Raw genomic sequence first — 12,644 nt, 5'->3', positions numbered from 1 at the left:
GGGCGGGGCGGCAGAGTCCTGCAACTATATATATATATATATATATATATATATATATATATATATATATATATCTCTTGCTTGCCAGTTGCTGGTTGTCTGCCATTGCGAACACTTGCGTGGAAGCATTCAGACCATAGTCAAATCCTACAGTGTGTTTGAACCAGGAGAACCTGGGAATTCACACTGAGCCAGATTACTTTTGTTCATCATTGTATTGTTGTTCAGACTAGTTCCAGGGTGTAGAGACCAAGGACCTCACACCCAGACTAAGAAACTGTATTATCATTTGTGCTATACTCCAGACTAGTTCCAGGGTGCTGAGACCACGGACCTCGCATCCAAGACTAGGGAACTGTATTATCATTTGTGTTATACTCCAGACCTGCTTGTGACGCCCATCTTCCAGGGGTCACTAGCCACCGGGTCTTCTTGCTACTCAGCCTGGGACTCCGCCCCCTTGGAGTTCTCAGGCTGTTGCAAGATCTCTGTATTTCCAAAGGGAGGTATTTCTCATACTGCCAAGGACCACCTGCTCCTTGGGTGGTCCTCACTCAAAGTTATTACTGTTGCACCAAACACTCACACTATATAGGTGTCCAGAGGTTAGCAATATATCTGTATTATCGGTGATTCTGCAGATCATCAATAATCAGGTATATAGCTGCATTCTTGGTGATACTGCAGATCACCAATAATCAGATTCTCTCTGTGTGCTGACATCGATCGTTACAATTATATAACAACACTTAAGTATTATTGTGATACTGCATTTGTAGAACTAGCTAGAAAGTAACAAATATTGATTAATAAGTAGTTACCTTAGGGGCCTTGGGCCCGGTGGAAGAGATTTCCACAGTTTTGCTTTTCTCTTGACCTTACATAGGTTATAATTATATGACTGAGTGATGACAATAGTATTTTTATGTTATTTTTTTTAGTGTTTAAAAGGGCAGTCATCTTAGTGCACAAAGAGAGCTTCAAGCTGAAAAAGAAGACTGTAAGTACATACTCATATGAAATAGCCCTACATGTTTTCACACGTTAAATTGAAACCATTTTCTATATTTAATAACCATTTAATATCTTCGTGTGTTTCTGCATGTTGGTCAGAAAATGTGGAATTCTGTTTGTTAAGGACTGGATTATTTGGAAAACAGTTTCTAACTAGCCATGGTGACAGGGCCGGGCCAAGGCAGAGGTGAGAGAGGCTCCAGCCTCAGGACGCAGTGTAGGAGGGCCGCATAACTCACTCAGCTATCATTCCCTTATTGTGCTTGAAGCAGAGAGAAATAAGAAAAGGGGAATACATGGCAGTGACTGCAAACCAGATGACTAGAGATGAAGTTGTTGGGGGCCCTGGGGCGCCTCTTAGTCTAATATCAATCAGTGTGTGACGGCTGGGGTGGGAGGGATGGAGGGGCGCACTTTGGTGGGTAAAGTGTGTGTTAGAGACACCATATAGGCAGAAGAGAGGTAACGTGAGGAAGGAATGAACGCAAAAGTAGATTAGGGCTGAAATGGAGATGCAGGTGAAATTAGTTAATTGGCTGCTATGTAGGCAGAGTGGGGGTTAAGTGCAGGGTGAACAACACAGGCAGAAAAGGAATTACCCTTAAGCATTATGTTTGCAGAAGAGGCACCGTAACAACATGTAGTTGAATAAATTAAATTTTTATTTATTTATTTTACATTACATATATGCATTACATTATACAAGATACCCAGTTTTATGTTCATTAGACTGGTGCACACCAAGAGCGCTTCTGATAGCTTTTAAAAACACTAGGGCTTTGAAAAGCGCTTGGCTAATGTATATGTATGGGATAGATCATACCAGAGCGATGTGATTTTTTTCCCAAACGCAAACGCGGGTCCTACAGCAATTCTGAGGCGATTCAGCCTCAATGTTAAGTATAGGAAAGTTGAAAATCGCTTTAAAAAATGCTACAACACAGCAATTTTCCAAGCATTATTTAATTTTTATTTTATTTTTTACAAAAAGCTGTATACTTCCAGCTCTACTGAAAAAAATAAATAAAAAATTACTACACCAAAATGCTCCAAAATGCTAGGTATAACTAGAAAATCACTAGGCACATGCCTAGAAATGCTTAGAAAAATCACTTCTATAAATGCTTGGCGTTTGTGATTACACTAGCAATTGTAGATGTGCACAAGCCCTTATACTGGTTTCGGCATCAAAAAAACTTTTATATATTGATGCATATTGGTATGTAGCCCTGCCCTCCCAGTTATGTTTAGCCTAGGCCATCCTTCTGCCCCAGTGCACTCTGGGAGACCAAGTGTTCTTTTTGCTCACTTCAGAACACACAGCAAATATTCTGTAGAGATGCACCTTGCCAGTAGTAAATATGTCTCCATCCGTGATAAATAAAGAATGCAAATCAGTTCATTAATTAAAATAAATAAATAAATAATTAAAAAAGAATTTAAATCAGGACAAGAAAATATTTTACAATGGCCAAACAAAATATCTATGAATGTTTATGCAGAGGCGTAGCTAGGGTTTTCAGCGCCCGGGGACAAAGACTATTAATGCGCCCCCTAAGGTGAAGGGGCGTGGCCAAATGTGGGCGTGGTTATGGGTGGGGCCAAATGTACATGGAGGTTAGCAGGCTCACGCTCACCCACCCTCCCTCAGTATGTACCTTTCAGCATGTTCCAAGACAAATTCAGCAATCATGAGCCCCCTCTCCATCAAGACAAATTCCGCAATCATGAGCAAACATGAGGCCCCCAACATGACCAACTCAGCAATCATGAGGCCCCCAACAAGACACATTTAGCAATCATGAGGCCCCCAACAAGACAAATTCAGCAATCATGAGGCCCCTAACAAGACAAATTCAGCAATCTTGAGGACCCCAACAAATCATGAGGCCCCCAACAAGACAAATTCAGTAACCATGAGGCCCCCAACAAGACAAATTCAGCAGTCATGAGGCACATAAATAGACAGCATTTCACATAAATAGGCAGAATGCCCCCTTAATATGGTAGACACCTCTCACCTGGCAGCAGTTCCCCAAAATACACTCAATCTGACAGCAGTGGTTCCCCAAAAATAGGTAGCCCCAGGTCTATAGGTGTCCCCAGAATAGGTGGCCAGCAGTATAGATGTCCCCAGAACAGATAGCCAGGGGTATATGTGCCCAGTATATGTAGTCAGGGTTATATGTGCCTAGTATATGTAGCCAGGGGTATAATATGTGCCCAGTATATATAGTCAGGGGTATATGTGCCCAGTATATGTAGCCAGGGGTATATATGCCCAGTATATATAGTCAGGGGTATATGTGCCCAGTATATGTAGCCAGGGGTATATGTGCCCAGTATATGTAGCCAGGGGTATATGTGCCCAGTATATGTAGCCAGAGGTATATATGCCCAGTATATGTAGCCAGGGGTATATGTGCCCAGTATATGTAGCCAGGGGTATAATATGTGCCCAGTATATATAGTCAGGGGTATAATATGTGCCCAGTATATATAGTCAGGGGTATAATATGTGCCCAGTATATATAGTCAGGGGTATATGTGCCCAGTATATGTAGCCAGGGATATATGTGCCCAGTATATGTAGCCAAGGGTATATGTGCCCAGTATATGTAGCCAGGGGTATAATATGTGCCCAGTATATATAGTCAGGGGTATATGTGCCCAGTATATATAGTCAGGGGTATATGTGTCCAGTATATGTAGCCAGGGGTATATGTGCCCAGTATATGTAGCCAGGGGTATATGTGCCCAGTATATGTAGCCAGGGGTATAACATGTGCCCAGTATATATAGTCAGGGGTATATGTGCCCAGTATATATAGTCAGGGGTATATGTGCCCAGTATATGTAGTCAGGGGTATATGTGCCCAGTATATGTAGCCAGGGGTATATGCATCCAGTATATGTAGTTAGGGGTATATGTGCCCAGTATATGTAGGCAGGTGTATATGTGCCCAGAGTAGGTAGCCAGGGGTATATGTGCCCAGTATATGTAGTTAGGGGTATATGTGCCCAGTATATGTAGGCAGGGGTATATGTGCCCAGAGTAGGTAGCCAGGGGTATATGTGCCCAGTATATGTAGTTAGAGGTATATGTGCCCAATATATGTAGGCAGGGGTATAGGTGCCAAGAGTAGGTAGCCAGGTGTCCCCCACCCCAGCAGGAGGGGAGCAGCGCAGATAAGAGGGAGAGCTGTGAGCAGCGGTAGGGAAGGGGGGCAATCTCCCCCCGCCTCCTTCCCTCACCTTAGGTGCTCTCCCTCCCTCGCTCTCCCCTCCATTACTGTCCGGGTGGCTGGCAGCGGCGGGCGGAACTTACCTCCGTCTCGACACAGCGCCGGATGGATCTGCCACTGCTCTGGTCTGGTCCAGACCAGAGCAACGGCTGCGGGACCCGAACTTCCGGCCGGTGCTGGAGCGAGACGGAGGTGAGTTCCGCCCGCCGCTGCCAGCCACGAGCCACTCGGACAGTAATGGAGGGGAGAGCGAGGGAGGGAGAGCACCTAAGGTGAGGGAAGGAGGGGGGTGATTGCCCCCCTTCCCCGCCGTCCGCACAGCTCTCCCTCTTCTCTGCGCTGCTCTCCCCCCCCCCCCCCCCCAAAAGAAAAAAACAAAAAAACCCGCAGCTCAGCTAGTCGAAGGGCGCCCTTGGGGACCCGGGGCACTTGTCCTACCCCGACCCCCCCCCCTAGCTCCGCGCCTGTGTTTATGTGATTGTCAAACAAGCACTCCTGTTTCAACATTACAGACTACACATTGCAGAATCATTTGCAAGACTACATTATTTCATTTCCACATCAACCATTCAGCCTTTTTATATATTCAGTGGCATAATTACTGGTTAAGCAAATGAACTTTTTTTTTTCTCTTAGAATCAAAATATCCGTGCCTCTCAAGCTCTTGGTGATATTGACCAGTTTAAATTCCGGTGGCTGATTCCTTTGTCTGCTGTTCAAGTCAGAATGGGAAATGCAGCAGGTAATTGTTTACAGTACACTATGTAATATATACACATGAATAATAAAAAATCAAACTTTGTATAAATGCTGCTGTTGATGCTGTGCACAAAACCTTGGCCATTTTAAAAATCTGTTCTGTTTGACTCATCACCTGTGAGGCTTGCCCGGTCAATGGCTATAGGTCAGGCTGTATGCCCATATGACTGACCTATAGCCCAGCACGTAACACCTGCACAAAACTCCTACCTAATACAATTCTACAATACCCTGCAGGCAGATGTAGCATACAGATTGACAGATAATATTCACCAAACAAAGCAGTATGAGTAATATAAGTACAGTGTACTTAGATATATAGTCACCTGAGGCCTGGGGGTGGAGGCAATACAGATGATAGTCAGGTGGTAAGGTAACAGGTAGGGGAAGGATAGGTTGTAGGCAGTTCAAACACTTTGCAGATAACGTGGTCAATACAATCAGAAGTCAGTCTAGGCAGAGTTCATAGGAGAATCCACTAAACAAGCAGAGGTCGATCCAGGCAGCAGTCAGGGATATCCAGGAACAAGCTGAGTCGGCAACGCGTAATCCAATCAGAGAGCATGGTCAGGAACAGGCAGAAGTCAGCAACAGGAGATCAATCTGGAAATAAGCTTGGTCAAAATACAGACAAGTTGGCACAAGATCAGCAGCGGTGAGCGCAGTCTCAGCAACAAGCCCAGCAGAAGCTATCACGGGCAATGACAGGGGGTACTCACTTTACTTTTATACAAGGACTAACCAATCAAATAAAAAGGAATCCAAAGTGTTCAATCGCCTTGCGGCATGTCAGCAAGTCAGCTGACACGCCATGCACACACCCTGTCACTGTTTACAACGGCGGAGTGCGTACTGAGGGCGTGTCTGCCGCTTAGCCAATGGGAAGCGCCGTGCGCCGTGTCAGTGGAGCGCCGTGCGCTCCACTGACATCAGAGCCTCGCCAAGACCCAGAGGCTTGCGCCTCAGCGTGGGTCTCGGCGTTCCATCACCATGAGCGGCAAGAAGATCTTACATCACCAAGTTGCACACCCACAACACTAGTATTAGCACTGCACTACCGCTTTTTGCTATGGAGGCAACAGAGGAATCGATAAATAGTATTTTTACTAATAACTAATAGGTGGTTTATTATAATAGATACAAAATTAGGTCTAAGACTACTAGTATCACTTGACGGGGATGGAGAAAAAAGTGAATAGTGATGGGGCAGAAAGGGTCACAAGTGGAATTGAATGGGTAATAGCAGGAAAAATGTACATTTCAGTTATTTCCATTACTTGATAATGCCTATAAATTGTTATGACCAATTGCTCATTGCAAATTTTGTTTGATGTGTTGCAGATCCTCTTCAATCCTAATACTGCCCCTAGCAAGTCTATAATTTGCTCTGTTTTGTTGTGAATTTGTTGCAGCTTATAACATCACATGGTAATGGTTGCAAGTAATAGGGACTGCCCTATGGATATACTTTTTTTTTTTTAAGTGGAATGGAACACAGAGAAATTCACTTCCATTCACCACAGATCCTATTTAGGTGATCACCTCCAATGGTATATACCATTCTTTTCGGACCATAAGAAGCACTTTTTCTCCCCCAAACCCATTTCTGTGCTGACTGTGACTTACAGGTCCTGCTGTGCTCAACATCTGTACTCTGTGCTCCGCGTACTAGGGTTTTCTGGCACTTCAGCAAAGGCCCCTGTGAGCCCGCCTCTGTGCTGACTGTGACTTTCGGTTCATGCCGCGTGTGCTGCGCTCCGGCTGGGTCTACTAACAAGATCGTTTCAGCTCTATTTGCCTGCTTGGGTTGTAATTGCTTCCATTCATGCTTGACAAGGTCTGCTCTCCAAGATGCTCAGCTGTAAATTGTAAGCCCAACTGCATACGCTAGACGCTGCTGCAGGGTTTAATTATAGGTGCTACATACTCCATAGCACCCAGCCTTTTATTGTGCCCTGTCTGCACCCTGCAGCTCTCTCCTTATCTGTAAGCTGCTGAATGTTGAAAGCTGAAAACTGCACTGTAAGCTCCACAACCTCCCCTACACTAATCCTCACTTCCCCTCATTTATAGTAACCCCTACTGCCCCCCAGTTGTAGTAGCCCCTACTCTTACCCCCCCCCCCCCCCCGTTGTAGTAGCCCCTACTCTTACCCCCCCCCCCCCCCAGCCTACAATGCAGGGTTTGGAGTAGCTCGGGTGCAGTGGGAATTAGTTTAGCTGGGGGCATTGGGGGTTATAATAGCGGTCGGGATTAGTGTAGCTGTGGGGCAGAGGGGGTTATTATAGCTGGGGGCAGTGAAGATTAGTGTAGGTGAGGGTTTCTGTAGCTGAGGGCAGCAGGGAGGGCAGTGTAGCATAGATAGACAGCTTTGGTGGTGGGGAAGCTTCACAAGATGCCCCTGCACCATGGACATACCAGGTTTACTATAATATATTCCCTGGTTTTGTCCTATTAACCTAGGTGTGTCTTATGATCTGAAAAATACAGTAACAGTGCCTTGTCTTCCTGTGTACAGTTCAAATTGCTGCAGTCATTAAATAAGCATTACGAAAAAAACTCCATCAGCTTAATACACAGTCTGTCAAAATGTACCGTATGTACTAATTTGCAGAAAAAATATCAGACAATGGTGCAGATTAGATAAATAACAATATCGCTATAACCAATATAATACTATTGAAAAAATGTTGTCTGCTAAGACTGTATAATACAGTAGCATCCGCTTAGATTTTCTGCACCTTATCTATTTACCTTTTCAACAGGAACAGAAAATAACTGCATGTGGGAACTTATTCATACAAAGTCTGAGGTCCAAGGCAGGCCAGAGACAATTTTTCAGCTCTGCAGCAGGTAAATATCATCTTTTTTAAACTTCATTGCAGTACTTTAAATACGACAACTAAACACAATAAATAGCTTGAGCTTTATTTTACTTGTTCTGGAGAATGTATGCACATAATTATACTGTACATGGTAGAGAAGAAAAAATTATATATAGAACCTTAATGATAATCGGTGTGTGCTCTATGTGCAGGTACCAGCACTGGTAAAATTATATAACACTTGCAAAAAGAGAGAAGAACAAACCAGTAATTGCTGCTCAAAAACTGCACTTTATTAATTGGTCGTTAAAACACACACATAAATTGCATGGGAGTGTCAGGTGATTCCTGACAGTAAATAGTACTGTGAGATACAATATACGTGCTGCAATCTAGGAGGACAGTAAGGAAAAAGTCCCTTATGAAGAGCCTAATTAGTCTATGTGGGGATCCTCCCCTACCTAGCTGGCTGCTGGTAAACAGGAGTAGGGCAAAGCTTATATGTCAAGCAAATGTGTAGCTGCCAGCCCACCCCTGAAGTCAATGAAGCTGATATAATGTCCTTGGTGACGTCCCAACTGTGACCCCAAAAGGGACCCAGGTAAGAATATCCTGGGGGAAAAAAACACTCACAGAGGGCAGAAAGAACGTGACCAATATGATCAATGATCAGCCTCTCAGCAACCTGCAATAGAAGGGGAAGACACCCAAGTAATAAGACCAATATGATTCATTGAGTCAAAGATATTGAGGACACCCTATCCTGAATCTGTGAGGAAACCAATATTTGGAATTTTTTTGTAAAGGTTATAACCACTCACAGAGGATAAGAGGGTGTGACCAATATGATCAAAAAGAGGCTATTCATAGAATGCAAAGAAGCCGGTAAACACAGCAATATAAGCGAGTGCCGCCTAAAAAAACACATTTGTGCCAAGACCACACTGAATTCAAAACAGATATTCGATTCAAAGCCTCAGAAATGGGTATTGACTAGGAGAGCGCCACATGCACCATAGACCTAAAAAAGGTTCAAAAAGTTAAAGTCCAATTGCAGCATCACAAATGGTGTAGCTAGGAGCAAACAGGAGAGTCCTCTTATACTAGGCCAGCAATTGGTTGATGTACAGTTCTCAGTCCAAGCATACTCCTTCAATAGTGAATCATCTCCACATAGATTGTATATCACCGCAGCATTGCATATAGGCCAACAAAAGATCTTGAATTGCCAGATAGTCTTAGTACTAGGTCATGCCAGATTCCACCTGAGCCAGCCAAACCACTGCTGTATCCACAGAGATTGCCCTGTTTAAATATGAATGCTCTTGCGGGCAGTTTAGTGGACAGTGGATGGGACGCTATGGAGCGAATCTTCTGGTGCTACCAGTGAAGGAAAGTCGCATAGTCAGTTGCACATAGAGGTTAGCACCACAATTTGTTTGTGAAATTGCTGACATTTGGCAGGCATCTTGCAGTTAATATAGCGCTACAAACAAAGCACCAAGCATTTGTGATGGTAACAGGCAAAATAGCCTAATGCGCCATACGGAAGATGTCATAGAAAAGTGCTAGGCATCTAGTTGCTGTAGGATCAGTGTCCGTAGCGTGCCATGAGTGCAAGCTATAAGTAGCAACAATACGTTGAAATCACTTATCTGGTCCAATGGTGTGCTATGATCGATAGGCTGCATACGGACTCCGTGAAAAACGGCTGCTGGTGGCTTGACTAAGTGGTGACAGGCAGGCTCTCCCACGTGTGGTAATGGCGGCGGCTCACATGTGTTAAACCCGGCTGTGAAGAGTAGTAGAGCGTAGCATGACGTCTACGCGTTTCGCCCCGCCCACCGGAGCTTCATCAGGACGTGCTACGTCATCACGCCTGCTGTGTAAAGGTTCCCTCCATTTATATTACTCAGTCTAAACTTGGCGATATTCCAAGCAGGCCCCATCTAGTGTTGAGAACCAAACACAGCTGGCATTGCGTTTATGGAGACATCTTGTGGTCAAAAAGGGGTAAGACAAACCTCTAGTAAACAGTCAAACCTTAGTATGATATTATCAGTGCCCAATTAGCAAAAATTAGCAGAGAATGGGAGAGATTAGGTTCTAGGAAATAATTTTAGGGATTCTATTTTAAAAAAACCTTAAGATTGAGATCCACATTAAGCCCCAGGGGAACCAAGGTCTTTAGCTGATATATCCAGAAACTCTCCTTTTTAATTAGTTGAGCTTTCATATTTCTGTACCTAATGCCCGGGTCTAGCCGATAATTGGCCTTAAATTTTAAACCCGATGGATCTGAGTTATGAAACTCTGCAAAATGGGAGGCTATTGGGGTTTTATCTCTTTTTTTCTTCCTCTGCTGAGTCAACAATCGCTCGCACATGTTCCTGAATTCTAGTTCTTAATTCCCTTTCAGTCTTGCCCACATAATGTTTATTGCAGGGGCAGGTCATTTGGTATACCACAAAAGTACTTCGACAGTCAAGGGGGCACCTAATATTATATGTCCTATCACCTGCAGAATTCACAAAAATGTCGGTATTATCTACATATTGGCAAACTGAACATTTTTTACACGGCATCATCCCATTAGATTTTTTGAAAAAAGGGGATTGCTTACTTTTGAATTCGGATTGAGTGAGGATATCTGCTAGATTTTTGTTCCGTCGTGCAGTTAGTAATGATCTAGGCCCTATAATTCCAGCAATTTTTGGATCACTAAGTAAGATGGGCCAGAAGTGCTGTAAAGTATCTCTAAATTTGTTCCAATGGGGGCCATACGTGGCTATGAGTCTAGGGTAAAATTGAAGATTAGTACGTGGCTTTTTGGTTAGGAGATCCTCTCGATTTGTTTTAAGGGCCCTATATTAAGCCGACTTAAGGAGTTTATTTGGGTAACCTCTGGTTTTTAATCTCTGCCTCAAGTCCAAGGCCTCTTTTTTGAAGGTATCAGTATCACTGCAATTTCTTCTAAGACGCAGAAATTGTCCTATTGGGACTGCGGACTTTTGGGAGTACAAATGAGCACTCTGGTAATGTAAAAGGGTATTACCAGCAGTGCTTTTTCTAAAAGTAGACGTTGTGATGCCATCACCCTCTCGTGTAATCCTTATATCCAAAAATTCAAGCTCGCTAGAACTTGACTTGTAAGTCAAAAAAATATTGTAAGTGTTGACATTTAGGCGAGATATAAAATCCTGTAAAGCTTCAGGGGACCCTGTCCATACTAGGAATACGTCATCCACATAGCGTAGCCAGAGGGCGGCATGCTCCCGATATGCCTGGTCCACATAGACCACTTCCTCCTCCCATGCGCCCAGGTGGAGGCAGGCGTACGATGGAGAGCAGGCCGCCCCCATGGCCACGCCCCGCCGCTGGCGATAGTACCGATGATTAAAAGTAAAAAAGTTATTAATCAAAATAAACTGGAGCAGGGTGTCCACAAAGTCATTGTGTCCATCCTGGTCAGGATAAAATCGTGTCATGAATTTTCTGACCGCACGTCTGCCTACGTCATTGGGGATGGATGTGAAAAGTGATTCGACATCCAAACCCACTAGAATCGCATGACTAGGAACCGTTACAGTTTTGAGTTTATGTAGCAATTGCATGGTATCAAGGACAAAGGATGGCAGCATCTCAACCATAGGTTGTAATTTTTTGTCTACATATTGTGCTATTTTTTCAGTTGGAGAGTTTATAGCAGCTATAATAGGGCGCCCTGGAGGACAAACTGGATCCTTGTGAATTTTAGGCTGTATGTAAATGGTCGGAACAACATATTGGTCTACCCTCAGGTGGTGAGCGTGGTACAAACCCCGACTGAGACATTGCCAGATCCTCTAGAGGGAATGTTTCGTACACACGAGGACTTAGCATTAAAAATTGTTAGGCGGAAGTGGAACATTATATCCTTGAAGAAGTATATTAAAGCTGAGATCATACCACGAGGTTTGAGAGAGAGAATTATCCCCGCAGAGCATTTAAGAAATGATAGATTCATGCCCCAATGGAGAGAACACAGTATATCTAATGGTATATATATATTATGACTATGATGGTTGAAGAGGAGACTATACAGCTAATTGAAATGGAAAAACAGTTGTGTAAATCCGCAGTAGAATTGGACAAATATGAGAACAACGAGGCCTTTGGCCCCTTTAACTTTAGAATGAAGAAAGCGTTGGATAGTGAAAATGACAAAATGAAAGCTGCCAAACAAAAAAAGTTTCAACGAGATGTGGATGACTTTGCAACACAAAAAGTGTTTGTGGAATATACACAGAAACCTAGGGGGCGTAGTAGATCCAGAAGAAGAAAGATTAGTTGGGCGTCCTCCTCGGGCGAGTCCCAGGATGACACCTCAACTTCAGCGTCAAGTACTCCCAATCGCCCCAATCCCCGTAAGAAAGATTATAGAGGGATACTCAAAAGATCAGAGGGAATGTCAACTAGACAGACTACTTTTTTAGAGAGAAGTCAAAAAAGAGGCGGAAGAGAAAAACAAGGTCACCAAGATTGAGGCAGGATGACAATCCAGCTTCTCAATCTGTGGATAATAATATCATTAATCTCACTGACTTAACTCTGACGCCTACTGATATCTCTGTATTAAATAAGGGTCTCTCTTTCTGTCCGGCAGAGGCCGTCCAGAACTTTGAGATTTACAAAGATATGCAACTTTACTTACGTAAGATTCTCTTAAAAGTGGAATATGGAGATGTCATGACACAGAGGTTAGTGGGAGATCACATGGGCTTTACTGACGTTGATGATTTTGAAATCATTGAGGGGATGG

At 43.7% G+C, this 12,644-nt stretch overlaps 1 protein-coding gene across 9 annotated transcripts in view; it reads left to right on the top strand.

Moving 5' to 3' along the window:
• TIAM2 (TIAM Rac1 associated GEF 2) overlaps nucleotides 1–12,644 on the top strand; it is a 1,035,624-nt gene that overhangs the window by 996,556 nt on the left and 26,424 nt on the right. For all 9 annotated transcript variants that reach the window (XM_068231884.1, XM_068231882.1, XM_068231883.1 and 6 more), the window contains 3 exons: nucleotides 942–1,000; nucleotides 4,896–5,001; nucleotides 7,784–7,871. In XM_068231884.1, coding sequence (XP_068087985.1) covers nucleotides 942–1,000; nucleotides 4,896–5,001; nucleotides 7,784–7,871 — 253 coding nt within the window. The remainder of the gene's footprint in view (nucleotides 1–941; nucleotides 1,001–4,895; nucleotides 5,002–7,783; nucleotides 7,872–12,644) is intronic.

This window comes from Hyperolius riggenbachi, chromosome 4 (genome assembly GCF_040937935.1).
Source record: "Hyperolius riggenbachi isolate aHypRig1 chromosome 4, aHypRig1.pri, whole genome shotgun sequence".
Taxonomy (NCBI): Eukaryota; Metazoa; Chordata; class Amphibia; order Anura; family Hyperoliidae; genus Hyperolius; species Hyperolius riggenbachi.
Note: the sequence above shows the minus strand (reverse complement) of the source record. Positions and strands in the feature narration are given on the sequence as shown.